Below are 17652 nucleotides of genomic sequence, written 5' to 3'. Positions count from 1 at the left end.
TTGAATCATTTTCAGTTACCTTACAAAACTGAACATGGTCTGATACTGATTTATTTTGCATATCAGAGATTTATTCAAAGCCCCCAAGGCTTCATAGGGGAAATACCCAGCGTTTCTAACGGCTCACGTTTATTACTTTTAAACGGTTTAGAACATTAAGCAACTACTCTGTGCCAGGCACAGTGGGTAAGCACCTGGAATGTATTGCTTGATTTTTTTTTCTACTACTCAAACTAATCCGACAATGAAAATGTTATCATCTCCAATGTACATATAACAAAATAAAATCCAAACAAAAGCAAAACCAAGACAAAATAGGGGCTTGAGAATGTTAAAGTAACTTGTCTACAATCATTCACTTACTAAGTATTAAGATTGACAATAAAACCCTAGTTCATCTGGCTCTAAAGCCTTCACTGTTGATGAATACATTCTCCTAAAGTGCTTGAAAATAGCTTTTTTTCCTGTAAGAAGACAAATAACCTTCCTTATAAATTTCTTTAAGTTACTTTCTTGCTTAGCAAACTCTTTTAGTCAATGCCATGATAACTTCAACCTAGCTTAAGAGGATGATAATCAACACATTTGGAAGTGGTGAAGTATGAGTTCATAATGATTGACTGTAACTCTCAAAACTCATTATGGCATCAAGCCGGATTTATTCATCAGGCTTCGTGTTCTGCGAGACCTGTCATGCTTCCGCGCCTTTGTTCAAGCTCATACTCCGAATGCTCACTCAGGTTTTCCACTAGCAAACTCTTCCGAATCCTTCACATTAAGCCCTTCTCAAATGTCACCTCCACCCTGTATGTCACTAACATCCCCAGAAAGGATTAATTGTTCTGCTGTCTGTGTTCCCACCAGTATTAGTGACCTGATCACATTCCATTACAGCTGTTTTTTGTCAGGTGTCCCCTGGGAAGCAGGCAGTTCAAAGAAGACCCAAGTACTCATCCAGGTACCCTGGGAGTCTATCCCATAGTAGGCCCTCAGCAAACACTTATTTAATAGAACTGAATTATTTTACTCCTCCCAACAACACTGGAGAAGGATAATGTAAGCATCTTCTTCCAGCTAATGTACCAGGAAACTCTACAAACGCGCGTTTCTATGACAACGAACCAGTTAGGAGAAAGGGAGGGCTGTGATGCTGCCCTGATTTGGAAGCTCGCTGCCTGCTTTTCCTCAGGCCCCCTCTGGTTTCTCCCGTCCCTGTTTAGTGGGACCAGGATCCGTTTCCAAGACTAATTTGCATATTGTTATTACTCGGCATCTGTTGCTGTGTGTCCTTGTGTTTGCTGTGGCTGGATTTCCTCCAGAGATGAGTCATGAGGGCATTAACTCAGGTATCTTTTGAGTCCAGTTCCGTCATGACCGAAGGCAAGGCACTGTGGGTCAGATACCCTCCGCGCTATTTCTAGCAGCGGCCTGTGGAGCCAGCGATGGAGTGTGCGAATCAGCTCAGTGTAAATACAGCTGAATGCCAACCCAACTTGCACTCACACCTGCACCAAACTTGTTAGGGGCTGCCACGGGGTTTTTCTCGGCTTAGGCAAGGTTACTCTCTTTGCGGCGTGATTTGGCGCTAGGTTAGGTAGAGAATGATAGCTTATTCCGCTCCTGCCGACACCACTGCCCCTCTTGCAATTTTCAAGGCTGGTATTTGTTTAGCAGGATTTAGAGAGGGCTGAAGATGGTCCTTCCATTCCTGGCAAAGCCTTTCCCCAGTCTTTTTGAAATAAAATGATCAAACAATGGTTTACTGCTGCAAGGAAACTCCTAGGTCGCTTTGAAATTTTGTTCAGTGGGACGGTGTGAAATACTTGCCTTGGAATCAGGAAACCTGGGGCCATGGTCCTCACAGCCACCGTCACACCGCAAGCCTGAGCAAGTCACTTCCCTCCCTGACTGTTCCTGCTCTTCCCTCGCCGGTGGTGGGAGAATACAAATACAACCGTCACAAGTGTATCCTTTTAGAGTTTGCCCTGCCCCACACAAGTGCCTGTTACGGATGTGGGAACCCGCTTTAAATAGTGAAGAGCTAAAGAAATACTGATTGTTGGGGATTTGTGACTTCAACTGCAAAGATAGTTTCAGGAAATTAGCTTATTTGCAGTGGTGTTACCAGTCGCTTTACAGGGTGTCAGATAAGCTTTGTTAACAAATAGGAGATGCTAATGGGATTAGTGTCTCTTTGTTAAAGAATTCTTGGCAGTACTGTGTTCAAGTGAAGTTCCCAGGCCAGTCGCTGCTTTAAGCAAAGGCATTTCGGAACTATTAAAATGTAGAAACTGAATGTTCAAGATTCATTAAGGATTTTAAAATAAATATTAAGAAAGCTACAAATGGAAAAACAGAGCATACCTACTTTTGGAAAAGGAGAACTTGATAAGCAAAACAGGAAACCCAGAAACCCAGGAAAGAAAAGAGAAACATATTTGACTACACATTTTTAAATACCTGGGAAAAGTCAAGGTCAAAAGAAAAAAGATGGATTAATAAAATGAAATTTTCCACATGTACAATGGATATGAAGAGACAGTAAATAGAAAAGAAAAATGCATATATCTATTAGAGAAAAATGTGTCTAATCTCATCAATAATCAGCAAAATGTAAATTAAAATAACCATGGGACATCATTTTAAAAATGTTAGCTTGAAAAATTATAAACATTAGTATATAACACCAAATGCTGGTGAGGATCTGGGGAAATGGATACTCTCATATGTTGCTGTTATTTTATTTGAAGAAAATAATATCTCAGTATCTATTAACATCCAAAATACATGTATCTTTTGATTCAACAACATGGCTTTTGGTTGCTTTGCTAAAAAAAAAAAAAACTGTGAACACTAAAATGTAAGGATACATCTATAGTGTAGTTGTGTGTAATTCAGCATACTTAGGGAAAATTGGAAAGGAAGCCCCTATTTTCCATAAAGAAAAGGATTGTTGAATAACTTATGATATACCATGGAATGTCACACCATGATTTTTGAAACATGGTTTAGAATTATTTATTCTAAACTATTCCTGGTGGATGGCCACTGAATGTATTATAAGTGAAAAATACAAGTTCCAGATTAATACTCAAAGTACATTCCTGTTTTAATAAAACAAATTAATAAGTATATAAATAAATCTCCATATAAACTAATATTTCTGTGCATCCTATAGAGTAGAAAGAGTGAAAAATATGTCCACTGATGATGCCATTAATAAATAAACAGATGTATTTGGATCCTAGTGCTTGAAATTGTCCTTTAGTGGATTCCTCTGGAACAATAGCTCTTAAACTTTTAGCATGCATAGCAATCACCTGTAATGAAACTGTGAAAAAGCACAGATTCCTGTTTTACCCTGAATATTTTGATTTAATAGGTCAAGAGCTTAGGAGATTTGAGTAATTCTCTCACTGAAACATTGCCCTCTAGAGTGAAGAATCAACCTATTTTTTTCTGTAACCCTTCCCCCAGGAATCTCCGTATTTCTTTTCTGTTTCCCTCAAGACAGTTATACCTAAGTTCTAAGTGAAGAAATGGGCATTGTAAAGAATTTTTTTTTTTAAGATTTTATTTATTTATTTTACAGACAGAGACCACAAGTAGGCAGAGGGAGACAGAGAGAGAGAGAGAGGAGGAAGCAGGCTCTCCGCTGAGCAGAGAGCCCGATGCGGGGCTAGATTCCATGATCCCTCGTGGGATCATGACCTGAGCCAAAGACAGAGACTTTAACCCACTGAGCCACCCAGGCACCCCTGTAAAGAAATTATGAAAGAGAGACTGAAGTTTGTCATAAACATGTAGATAGGAAATGTGTAGAACAAAAACAGTATTTAAGTGGGGGAAATATGTGGAAACACTCGGGGGGGGGGGGTGTAAAATAGCATGCGGTAACACCCCATTTAATTGGGACCCATTGATTATAGGTAACAGAAATTTGTTAAGTTGGCTTAGGCAGGTGAAAATTTGTGAAGATACAGGGATGTCATATAAACCTAAGGTGGGAAGCGAAGCCAGGGGTCTCAAGGGATCCCAACAGAAACAGGAAAAGCTATGAGGAGCAGGTCATTCATTCTCTTTCTCCCTCTACCCTCTCTTTTTCCCTCAGCCTCTCCCCTGGACTCCATATTGTTCACCTCTGTGTTTCCTTGTGTATTTGGCTCATTCCTTTGCTCTTTCTCTGCATAGTGTTTTCTCTGTTTGTCCCCACACAGGAATCAAAGGTAGCCATTCTGGTCCTAGCTAGCAGCATTTCTCAGATCACATTCCTAATAAAGTGTAACAAACAGCTTCAAGCCCTTAGGCTTGGATCCCAGGCAAAAAGTTATGTTGGCATCATTCCTGTCAACAAACTGGCTTCTCCAGAGTTTGGTGACCCCTGTTCCAACTATGCGTGCCAGTGCAAAGAAAGATAGAGCCAGTGAAACAAACTAGCTGCAGGCTGCTAGAGCTCGGGGTGCTCTCAATGGTCAGAGAAGAGGAGGGTGGCAGAGCGCTTGCTCCAAAATATGTGTACTTAATTTCATGCCTGTCAAAGAGTTGGAGGCTGGAGAGAGTAACCCAAGTTCATGGGTCCAGCCCCTGTTGAAGTCTGCTATACTTTATGTCCTTGGGTTCTATGACTACTGGTACATATTTATAATATATATCCATTGGATGATTAGGGTAGTTTAAGTAGGTTTCTATTATTTGTATACATCCTGACCTGATTTGTTTATCTGATAGGCAGGCTAACACCTGATAGTTGCACCTAAGGGTCTAATAGGAAGTGACTCCAGTCTAACACATGCGCCCAGATTTCTAGTGGTCAGAAAATTTCTTAGTAGTGTTCTGAATTTTCAAGGGCTCTTTTTCATTCCTTATTTGTGGCCCGGGCAAAATAATAGAACCCTCATGGTGAGACCTAAAAAAAATAGAGTATAGCCTCCACCATTTACGGCTGAGGAAAATGAATCCAGGGAAAACAGAGTCCAGAGTGTCATACAATGAGTGAGCCAGTGGTCATTAGCAGCCCTGTCCCCATATTCCCATGACGCTTCCCTATTCACATTATAGGGCTCCTCCCTTCTATCTCTGTGCCCGCTCCCATCTGTCCACTGCCAACTTTGCCCACTCCAGACATAATAATAAAAACAATGACAGAAATACTAGTGATAAAAAGAACTAATATTTTGTGAGTATCTACTATGTACCAGGAATATAAATATTCAAATTCATGGTTCAATTTAATTCTCTCAGCTGTAACATCAAAACACACACACACACACACACACACACACACCTCTTAAAGATGAGGAAGCTTATAATAGTGTCAAGTAACACAAATAGGAGAGGTAAGGGGGAGATTTTGAACTTGTGTAGATAAGATCTCAGCACCACAAACGTCTTCAGAGAGTTCTGTATTTTTCCTGAGAACATTTAGATGGTTTGTGATGATGTATTCGAGTGAATGTATGTAACTGTCTTTCCTGTGGAACGAAGGACGTGAGGGTAGGACCGTATTCACTGATGTTTGACTTAAGCCAGAAAGTGTATGAATGGCTTGCAGGTATCAAATTAGATATTCTAATAAAGCAAAGATTTCTCAAAATCTGGGACCTCTAAATTCTATTTGTCGGCTTCACATTACATACATTTATCATACGACCAAGGTAAAAGCTTAGGACACTATGGTTTCCTATTGTGGCTGGCAGAATGTATCAGATCTTTTATTATCCTTTTATTATCTATTTTCATGCTTTTGCCCAAATGCTTAGACTTCACCAAGAGGACTGTCACTCTACCCCCTGACTTGGCAGCCAGGAAGAAAGTATTCACCACCACCAAAGGCGGTTTACGGGTCACTGTTAATATTTTCGTGATTTAAATTAGTTTGTGAAAAAAACACACATGAGCACTCATTTTTAAAAAAGAAAAGAAAAAACAGAAACAAATAAACAAAACAGGGCCCTGTCATCCCCTCTCTCTAGTTCATAGAATTTCCATTTATTTAACTTTTCATGTTTAGGTTCTGTTTTCTAACTTTTTACATACTTATTGCTTCTCTCTCATTTCTCATCCAACATTTCATAACTCAAAATTTGTAGGATCTAAACCAGATAAAGAACCAATATTAGATCTAATATTTGTTGAGCAACTGAAATAGAGTTGGAATAAAAGGTCCCTTTCAGTGACTCTTGTGTCAACACCCCGTGTCTACCTTACTGACACATGCTCAGAGCTTACTCTGCGGACATCTAGAACTCGTCTCTCTTCTCACACGTGTGTTCAACTTCCATCCCCAGCTGTGGTACTAGCTTTCTGCTGATGAAATATTGCCTGTGCAGTAGAATTTTGTTGTATAAGGAGCCAGAAGCCCCGACTCTCTCATGAACCCCCTGGATCTGGAACCCCCCTCTGACCTGGAACAAGCACTCTGGATCTTAATTCCTTCTCTCTCAGTGAAGGATGAAGTTGGAGACGAGATGGTTTCAACAGGTCAGTAGGATTGACAGACTGACACATTGTGCTGTACCACCATCTGCCCCTCAGCCCCATGTATACAAAGCTAATTCCATGCTCAAGTTTTCAAAAAATATACAATAAATACAGCAAGACATCTTTTTGGATTGGCCTCATGATTCAGCCTGATGACTCTTAAGCAAAGTTGCAGAACATTTTCTAGAAAGATGTTGTGGGAAGCTGAGACTTGCAGGGACTATAGGATTGTCAGTAATATTCCAGAAAATTTTATTTCAGAATGCATTGTCATATTATTTATAAGACTTATTAAAAAAAAAAGGAAGGTTTTAAATGGCTATAAGATGAACAATAATGGAAAGTTACTATGTTGGCATCATTAACCCATCACAGCATTCTTTCCCACCATACTCAGACACAACCTCAGAGTCCTTCCAAACATAGTATGCCATTCAGCCTTCAGTCAATAATTAGACTTTACAAGAACATTTTCATCTACCTGCCAGTCCTGAAGCACTTTTCCTGAGATCCCTCATTGACCTTGCTTTTTGCTTTATGACATAAGTTTAACAAAGCAACTCCTTGCTCTCAGTAGAAATCCTGTAGGTTTTGCTGTGTGGGCACCAGAAGCGAAATAGAATCCCAGACAGCTCTTACCTGTCGCAAATCATACACACTTAAGACAATGGAGAGAACAGACAAGATGATGATGGCCACAGAGTATTCTACGTAACCTTGAGACAGCCACAAAGTTAGGGTAAAGGCTTGGAACACGTAGAATGGATTTAAAACCTGCAGGTACAAAAACTGCATTTTAGTCACTTGCATAGATCTTAGTGGCAATCAGGACCATGTCATTTCTTTATGGAAATTTTTTCTTTAATTTTTTACAACACACAATGATCTCTAATATTCAGGAATTCACTTAGAACTCAATTTCGGTAGAGAAAATGTCAAGCATGGAGAATGTGCTATGGTGGAAGCAAAGTTATTTTAAGCACTCAGAGCCTGACCACACATTGATCATTCTTATTTCTTTTGAACTTTGAAAAATATTTTAGGGCTGTCTGGATGGCTTAGTTTGGTTAAGTGTCTGGCTTCGGCTTGGGTCATGATCTCAGAGTCCTGGGATTGAGTCCTGCTTTGAGCTCCCTGTTTAGCGGGAATCCTGCTTCTCCCTCTCCCTCTGCCCCTTCCCCCCACTCATGCTCTCTCGCTCACTCTCTCTCTCAAATAAATGAATAAAATCTTTAAAAACAAAAAATATATATATTTATCAATAACAAAATCTAACAAGTTATCTTTTTAAACAGTATTTACCCATAATGGAAGAGAATTATGATTTAGTCTCTCTATTTTTTCTAAAGATTTTATTTATTTATTTGACAGAGAGAGAGAGAGATCACAAGCGGGCAGAGAGGCAGGCAGAGAGAGAGGAGGAAGCAGGCTCCCGGCTAAGCAAAGAGCCCAATGCGGGGCTCGATTCCGGGACCCTGAGATCATCATCTGAGCCGAAGGCAGAGGCTTAACCCACTGAGCTACCCAGGGGCCCCAATTTAGTCTATTTTAAAAACAAACTTCAGCTTTGACCATTTTATTGCATTCTTCACGTGATCACATGCTGCAGATTGAGTCAAGGTGTGTGAGGAAGATGCAAGACTGCACTTGTATCCAGGTCATTTTAAAATAACAGATTCTTCATGTCACAGGTCTTAGCATGATGCTCTGAGAGTCAGGCAAGTCAGCACAGGCCTGCCCTTAAACAGGGACCATTGTACCCACAGCTGTGGTGAACACCATGGGCGGAATCTATCCCCAGCCCAAAGCTGGCCATCCATTCACATAGTTTTTTGGTCTCTTTATAACATCTTTAACTTTTTTTAAGCCCTCAATTGTCCCCATTTTGGCTTTGCTGACCCCACTATTAATGATAGCAGAGAAAGCAAACCTGAGGATCTATGAGTCATATGATGTACACACATCGCATGAATTAAAGAGCCCATCTGAGCAAAACAAGGATTCTTTTCTTTTTCAAAGATTTTATTTATTTATTTGACAGTCATAGATCACAAGTGGGCAGAGAGGCAGGCAGAGGGAGAGAGGAGGAAGCAGGCTCCCCACTGAGCAGAGAGCCCGATGCCGACTCGATCCCAGGACCCTGGGATCATGACCTGAGCCAAAGGCAGAGGCTTAACCCACTGAGCCACCCAGGCCCCCCAAGGATTATTTTCTAGATAAAGTGCTCTTTATGATAATTATGAATTAGATGCAATATTACCTAAAACCAGTGCTACTCTTTCTACCTCTACCTTCTATAATTCTCTAACATGTTAAATAAACTTCTCCTTTAGTCCTGAAAATGAACTGATATCAGGTTAATAAGTTAATAGGCTTTATCTTAAGAGTTCCTTAAAACCCTGGATATATTTTGTACATTAACAAAGATTTGTTCCTTAATGTTTTTTATTATTTCCATTGCAACATGCTTTCCTTAGAAATTATAGCTCTTCTGTCATGTATAAAATGTTTTAATTGTAGATTATGCACTAATGATAATATGATTTTGAGTTTGTATAAATTCAGTAGAAAATTGGTTAAATACTTCTTGTGTAAGAAACAACACCATCATAATTAATTTAGTTCTCTTGTTCAATATTCTTTTGAAGTCAAATACAAAATAGTTTTATCTGCTTTTTTCCTACTAAAGGCTTAGTAAGTAGGTGGAGATAATACTACCACTACTTTCAAAATAGACCAAATTGATACCTGGGAGAATCTTCAGCAGTTTGAAAATAAATAAGAAGTTTATTTATTTTTTTAAAGATTGTATTTATTTATTTATTTGAGAGAGAGAGAGAGAGAACACAGCATTGGGAACAGCAGGCAGAGGGAGAGAGAGAGAGAAGCAAGCTCTCCAAGCAGGGAACCCAATGTGGGGCTCTATCCCAAGATCCTGGGATCATGACCTGAGTTGAAGTTACTATTATTAGTGGTGGTGGCGGTGGTGGCAGTGGTGATGGTGAGCCACCCAGGTGCCCCATGAATAAGAAGTTTAAAAAGCAGCCTGCTTTTTGATAGTGGAGGAAACTGTGTATGTGGAGAAATAGGATAAGTGGGAAAATCTCAGTACCTTCTAATCAATTTTTCTGTGAACCTTAGAGTGCTCTAAAAATAGTCTAATAATAAAACATTATTTTGAAAAACATGTCTTGCTAAACAAAATGTTTTAGAAATAGATTAGAAACATGCAGCATGGAGTGGAGGCTAGCACAATCAGCCCACTGGGTTCCACATAAGTACTGGAGAGTGATGGCTAGGAATTCATTGCTGTGAGGAGTAAGACCAACAGTGTTCCGCAATTAGCAGGAGACCAAACCAGGGTTGCCCCCCTGCTCCAGAGCAGAGGCCAAGAAAAGTCAGAACCATAAACTGTTCCCTAGCAGAGGGTGGGGTAGGAAACAACAGAGTTCACGGTGCAACTGTGAACCTGGCCACATTCCATCTGGCTCAGGGCCTATGTCTACTAGATCCTGGGGAGCAGAGCCCCAACCCTCAGGAAAGGCCCTGGCTCTGAATGGAGAACCCTGGGACCACTAAGAGGCAGTCAAACTCAGAGCCTTCTAGGAGTGTGAGTGAACACAGAGAGAAAGAGAGAAATGGAGGCAGGGGAAGGCCCACTGATGGGAAGCCACCACCACCACCACCACCACTGCCACCATCACCACCACCACCACCGTCATCACTGCCATCACCACTTGCACTACCATCATCACCACCACCGCCACCACCACCATCACCACTGACACCACCACAACCACTACCACCACCACCACCATCACCACTGCCACCACCGCCACCACCACTAATAATAGCAACTTCAAAGCACACAAAGAAAATATTCCAAAAAATAAATAAATAGGCTCACTAACAAAAAAATCATTCTCAAGAAAATTAATATGATAAAATAACATGAGAAAGACCAAACAATTCCATTTATAATAGTCAAAAAGATCATAGAAGTAATAATATTACTCCCACCACCAGCATTACAATCACCATCAGAAACATAAGAAAATAATTAAAAAAAAAAAAAGAAAATTATGAAACAGCAATATGTCTCTCATACTGGGATGGGATTTTTTTAAAGTGGATTTTACTTTAAAACAAGTGGTTGTTATTGAAAAGGACCAGTTAGAAATCCTGGAATAGGGGCGCCTGGGTGACTCAGTTGATTAAATGTTTGCCTCTTGATTTTGGGTCAGGCCATTATCTCAGGATCATGAGATTGAGCCCCACAACAGGCTCCATGTTCAGTGGGGGCTGGTCTGCTTGGGATTCTCTCTCCCTCTGCTCCTCTCCCTACTTGTGTGCATGCTCTCTCTCACTCTCTCTTTTCTTTTGCTCACTCTCTGAAATAAACAAATAAATCTTTTTTAAAATCCTGGAATAAAAAATATATATTTATCAAAATATTTTTTAAAAAAGAAAAGAAAAGGAAAAAACCTCTATGGACAGGAAAACATAGACTAAAAACAATAGGGAATAAAAAGAAGTTATATGAAACACAGATTTTGTTCAAATCAAAGTATCCATGTGTTACCTGAAATTCCCGTGTACCAAGAAGTAAAAAGTAAACAACCAAAATTTTTTTTTTCAAAAATAGATAAAAACAGTTAGTTACCTGTTTAACAAGCAGCTTCCATATAGGCTGGATTTCTACCTCAATGGCATTGGGCCCGCACACTAATCTTCTGTAGGAGATTGATCACCTATTAGTAACATATCTAAAAAAACCTCATTGGTAAGTGAGTACAAGCCAAACTAAGCAAAAGTCACTGCTCTACCCTCTAGGCACTTTGTGCCTTTAATCAAAAATTAATGTGCAAATCCTAAAAAATTAACGTGTTTTTAAAAGGAAAGTGCATGATGGACAAAGTTATTTTTCCTAGTTAAAAAATATCTTAAGTACAATGTAACTCAATAATCAAAATGAAGTTAGTAAAACATTTTGAGTTATTTTTTAATAATTCAATTATATTCTAGGAACAGCTAAAAAGACACAGATATGAAGATGTTCCTAGAATTCTCAAGCATTCGAGATTGCTCTTAACTGTAGAGATCGTATCCATTTTACCTTGGTCTCTTCAGCACCTAGGACAGGCCTTTAATATATGAAAATAAATACATGAATGGATAGTTAATGAACTGGAAGAGGACATATGGTCCTCACAGCTAACCTTTGTAAATCCACACATATGTACATTCCAATAAGAAGCGCTTATGTTTGTGTAACATTTAAAAATTTACAGAGTTCTCACACAAGATTTTCTCATTTGATTGCCAATCAAATGGTCCAAAGGGAAGGGACAACATCCCCATCTTTCCAATGGGAAAAACTATTCATTTGGGTGTTTTGGCAAAAGCATGTATATCTAGTATTAATTGCGACAATACAACTTTTAAGCACAGGTGACTGTCAGAAACTGCACTTAGCCTTTTGTATGTATTATCTTCTGCAATCCCCATATTACCCCTATAAGGTTTCATATTACCATCTTTAATATAAAGAACACTGAGCTTTGGATAAAGTCAGTAACTCTGCCAGTCTCAGAGCTAGAAAGAAGCAGATCCAGGTTTCACACCCTGGTTTCCATGCCTCAACTTCACACTCCATGAGCACCAATGGTGCAGTGTGTATTATGGGTTCTTTAGCTAAGCCATGACATCACTGAGCCCAAGTTTGTCTGACTTCCAAGCCATGCCTTTCCAAGTGCAATTATTGCTTGCCTGAGTCCAAGAGGACTCAAACCAGGGTTTTCTGACCCCATATGTGAAAACCCTGAGGTGCAGAGATGCTGGAGGACAGAAGGGTCAAACAGTATGTGCTACTGGTTTGGAATGTTACGTGTCTCCAAACTTCACACTGGGAAGGAGACGTAACCAAGCCACTTGGTGCTCAGGATCCTTTCCAGAATCTGTGGGAATAACCTATTGTTGGCAAAGTGTCAGAACTTCTCAAAATCCTGAACTTGGTCTTCTCCCTTTCTATCTCTCTGCTTAGAATACCCCTCCCACAATCTTCAATTTATAAAGGCCCACTCAGGCTTTGAGAGTCAAATCTGTTGATAGAGCTTAAGGCTGGAGAAATCCGAGATTTAACAAACCTGGATTTGAATCCAGCTAAGGCTTAGCTGCTCCCTAGACCTGGAACTAGATTTCCCACCATCTTTGTAGGGCCAACTCTCTCATTTCATTCAGGTTTTTCTTCAATAGCACTTCCTTAATGGAGTTTTCTTTAACAATTCTATTGAGAACAGCCACCCTGATACTCAACTCAGATTCTCTTTATCTCCTTACCCTATCTCATTTTTCTTTATAGTGTGTTGATAATCTGAAATTGTACCTAATTTTTTACACGTTAGTAAGCATGCAACAAGAGACTCTTATCATTCCCTATAATATAGGCTTCTAGAGGACACTGATATATCTTGAATGCCTAAAAAAGGGCCTAATACATATACTACTCTCAAATAATATTTGTTGAATGAATGAGGGGTGAGCCTCAGTTCCCTTACCTATAAAATGCGTTTCATAACACATTCCTCATAAAACTGCTATCAGTAACATATAACATAAACAAGTAAAGCATTTTGCACAAGTGCCAAGGGCATGACAAGCTCTCAGTAAATGCCAGTTATCTTTCAAGTCTTCCTTAGTCCCACAGGCACAATTAACTGTGTTTTCCTCTCCTCCAACATGCCTCCTTTTCTTAGTGGTAGCAGGCACCTCTTTGAATTGTATCATATAGTTATATATCTTTTTCTTCAAATTTCCTAGACCCTCTTTAATGGCAAGGATGGAGCCTTTTCAACTCTGTTTTTCTAACATCTAGAGGCACACTGTATGAAAGAGAATGTTCCCTAAATCTTGGGATTAATTAATGAGGAACTTTGTGAACCATGTCTAGAATGCTCTCTCCCCTAACAAGTCTGAAAATCCAGTTCACAGAACTATAGAAGCACACAGTTGTGAAAAGTCAGCTTAGAAAGAAACAAGGCAAGTCTGATGTTCTTCATCTTTTTCTGTCTGGTGACATGGTTTCTGGTGTTACCATCAAAAGGAGAGGAGCTCATTTGCCATGAGGACTGAGACCCAACAGATTAATCAGTGCCTATAGATTATCCTTTTTAGGGCTTGTCTGAGACATGTTTGGATCACAGCCTGGCATACCTCTGGCTGCTTGGTCTTTTCCACCATCTCTTGCCAAAAGATATTGCGTGTTTAGGGATCATGTACTCATCTCAATCTGAGCACAAAGATTTCAGGGACATTGACCAATGACTGAGCAATCAGAAGGAATGGAAGTCTTGAAGCTGGAAATGTGAGGAAAGTTCCAAGGAACAGAGATTACATACCCTGACTTTAAAAATCTGACAAGCTGAAAGGGAAAAGTCATCCTAGATTTATTCCAGAATTATTCCATTATATCCAGCCTTTTTAGAACTAAATAGGCTGAATAAAATTATGTAGACTTGCCTAATATTCAGAACTATTCATTAGGAGTATAATTTCTTTGGAGGCAGAAGGTCCCTCTCCAAAAGAGATTGAAATACTTCTTAACAGGGAAGCTGTGGAAAGCATTTCTGGGTTGGCTCTAAACTACACTTGAAGAATCACTGACCTTTCCTGCAACTGTTCCATAATAGTAAATCTACTGCAATGTATTTATTTCTGAAAAACCAAATATAAATGACTAGAAATACTTTCTTTTGTAGTATGGGATGGTCTTTGGGACCATCTTTTGGAATGGTCTATGTCTGTTTCAATTTTATTGTTTGTTCATTCATACATTTTTCAATTTATTCACCAAATAATTATGGTGAATATGTTGTGTGAGGCTCCAAATGGTGAATCCTAGAGTCGGGGTCCTCAAGGAGGTAGGAGGACTGTGTCAGAATCACTACTGACCTTTTTCAAACCATACATGTCCACTCTGATTCCATTCTGAGAAGCCACCAAAGGAGTCCTTGGCAGAAAGGGGGACCTAAAGGTTTCCTAAATAGCTAAGGCTAATCCAGGGGGTTCTGGCATGACCCACTTCTGTGAACTTTAGAATTTTCAGGGAGCAGGCTTGTAGAATTAAAAAAAGTTCCCAGTCCTCCAGTTCATGAATGAATAGAGATAGGAGCAGGGGACCTCCTAGAGGTCCCTGAGACCCTCTGAAAAGTTCTCTTCAGGACAATGTTATCTCTCCTGATGTCCCGAGTTGCCTTTTTGCTAGAGATATGTGCGTTTTTCATCGTTGCCTGGCGGTAAGGAAGCCTAATGAGAATGTTGTATTTAGACTTTGTGGCTTTTCGTTATCAGAGAGTTTTGTGATTCTCCTTCCTTTACTGCTCGTGTTGCATCCTTGCTTTTCATAAAGGCAAGCTTATATCCATTCAGGAAATCAATCTAATATCACACAACCAACAAATGAATTGATCACATTTAATTTTTGAAAAAAAGCCCTAGTCTTACAACTAAAAAATTAAGGGGGGATATAGTTTACATTCTACTTACTTGATTTACTGTTCAATTTAAAAAGGCCATAAATAAAGTCTGCCTATATATTTATAAGGACATTATCTCCTCTATTCTTCATATTTGGGATACTATTATATATATACATATATATGTGTGTATATATATATATATATATATATATATATATATAATAAGCAAGACTCTTTGTCTTACTTATTAGATTGTCAAGTTCTTTACTGCATGGGCCAGATTTAAATTTAATTATGTATGATGTTTTTTAAATGTTTATTAAAGCTTGGCACTTGATAAATAATGACAAATGTGAGGTAGCTACATTGATGGGGAATCTTTCCTATGGAAATGGTGTCCTAGGCAAAGGCAAAGTATATCTGTGATAATCAATTAAATTTCCTAATTAGATCCACTCTTTGGACACCTGGTACTTAATGCTATTAAACCAGTATGTTTTTATGACTTTGAAAATATTTTGTGTTCAGAGTATTAAGCATTGCATCTGAAATCTTACATAATGATATTCTTTCTAAGGCATTTTGCAAATATTGTCATAATCTAGATGTCTTGTTCATTTTTCAACATGTTCAGGCAGTAGGAAAAGTTTAAAAACAACAGCTGATAGGTAATTCTCAGAATTGGTATGTGTATGAATCATGGGTCTGCTAAAAGTACATTTTCTGCTCTTACCACCACCCTTTACACCCTTTACTCAGAATTATGGGGGTAGGCCCAAGAACCTGTATTTTAAGTACCAGATTGCTTCTTAGCTTGAGAATTTGTGTTTCTGATGGACTGGAAGAAGGGCAGGCAAGAAATGTCTTTAAAATGGGCAAGAAATGAAGGTGATTATTAAGATTCTGGAGAAGGCTTGCAATGGTTTACTTTCAGACTCATCAGGAGTCACCATTTCAGATGATAGATGTGGGAACCAGAAACTCAAAATATCCATGGGTTAATGAGCAGCATAAGCATTTCTGTACTATTATTACACTATTATGTCCTAATCTATGTGCATTTATAGATCTCATTCTCACAATTATACCACTGTTCTTTGTCTCTCTTTCCCAATAGTCAATGAATGCCTCTGGAGCAATGACTAAGCCTTATTTATCCTTAGATCCCTAGTTCCTTCCAAAGTGCCTAGCATAGAAGGAGGTATTGAGTTCATAGGTCAACAAATATATTACTATATTCATTCATTCTGTAAATACCTATCAAACTTCTACCAGGAATCAGGCACTGTTCCAGGTGCCTGGATACAATGGTGAATGACAATACAGTGGTGAATGACACAACTACCTGAGCAAACAAAATCCTCATCTCTAGGCTGTTTCTTCACAGGAAAATGCAGTCATAATATTGTCTTTCTCTCTCTCAGAGGATTTGAAGGATGAGGAAGCAGATGTCTATGAAATGACTCAAGGTTTTTTGAGGAAAGAAAAAAAAAAGACAACAAAAAGGAGACTGTTTTGCAGTCCTGAGAGGGGAAAAATCAAATATTATTTGATTGGCTTTTCTTTTTAATAAGTTTGCCTAAGATGAGAACAACTTAAAATACATCTTTGTTGCTGGTAAATAAACTGGGATTATAGGAAGCTGATGAAACACTATGTCAACTGTTCACTGATCATAAGCCATTTGATATCTCACTTTTTACTGGCAGAGTTCATCTCAGGGAGTGTCACAAACCCTACCTGACCTCTTGTTCTTCGCTGGTCAGGCCCAATCCAAATGTGTGATGGATGTCGTGGCAGGAGTTGCTGTCTTCCAGTAGCCTAGGATGTGGTCAGGACAAGAAGCGTGCTTCAGTTCATGGCATTCAACATATCAGTGCTTTTCCTTTATACCCTGATGAATGTTGAGAAAAAGTCAAACTTACCCGACTTTCTGAAACCTCCTCTCCAAGTAATTCCAAACGTACCTGATTTTCTGCACTTGGATACATCGCAGCTGCAATTACAAATGTGATAGGACAAAGTAAAGCCCATGGTGTTAGTGAGGTCTATTTGGCACAAGTCCCAATGCCATGCTCACTTCCCTTGATACCCTGCAATTCCCAGCGCAGCAGTGTGACATTCAGAACTTCCATCCAACAAACATTTGCATTATTCTTTTTATAAATATGATAATTTTTATAAAACATGCCATAACATTGCACTCAAAATTACTTACTTTTAATTCTGGCTTCAATACGGCTTGGTTAATGACAGAGTGGCGGTCAGCCACCACGGGTTCTTCTGGATTCTTGCTTATAGGGAACTTTAGTGTGGATAAATAGAGGCATATAACTTTCTTCCTCATATATCTTTGAAATTCATCCTAGAGAAGACCCATGAAATCCAGCCCATGAAATTCTCAAATGTCATTTATTTAATAAGATAATCAACCAAATATCTACCTAGACTAATGGTTACCAAGAGCCTCAGCATTATATTGGAACTTGCTAGAAATGCAAATCCTCAACCCCACCACAAGCCTACTGAATCAGAAATTCTGGGATGAGGTCAGCAGTCTGTGTTTTAAGGAGCCCTCTAGGTCACTGATTTGCATTAAAATTTGAGAACCACTGTGCTAGAGAATACAGAGAAAGACACACTTTACTGGAGAGTTTTATATCCAGAAAACATTTTCTGGCTATCTTAAAAGTGA

General features: G+C 39.1%; 1 protein-coding gene across 3 annotated transcripts in view; it reads right to left on the bottom strand.

The window, feature by feature from the left end:
- The window catches only part of ATP13A5 (ATPase 13A5), a 103332-nt gene that overhangs the window by 67733 nt on the left and 17947 nt on the right, over nt 1-17652 (bottom strand). For all 3 annotated transcript variants that reach the window (XM_059163123.1, XM_059163124.1, XM_059163125.1), the window contains exons 3-7: nt 17176-17322; nt 16883-16953; nt 16698-16778; nt 11144-11213; nt 7120-7254 (exon numbers count right to left, since the gene is read on the bottom strand). In XM_059163123.1, coding sequence (XP_059019106.1) covers nt 7120-7254; nt 11144-11213; nt 16698-16778; nt 16883-16953; nt 17176-17322 — 504 coding nt within the window. The remainder of the gene's footprint in view (nt 1-7119; nt 7255-11143; nt 11214-16697; nt 16779-16882; nt 16954-17175; nt 17323-17652) is intronic.

This window comes from Mustela lutreola, chromosome 2 (assembly GCF_030435805.1).
Source record: "Mustela lutreola isolate mMusLut2 chromosome 2, mMusLut2.pri, whole genome shotgun sequence".
Classification (NCBI taxonomy): Eukaryota; Metazoa; Chordata; class Mammalia; order Carnivora; family Mustelidae; genus Mustela; species Mustela lutreola.
This window is presented reverse-complemented; position numbering and strand designations above follow the sequence as displayed.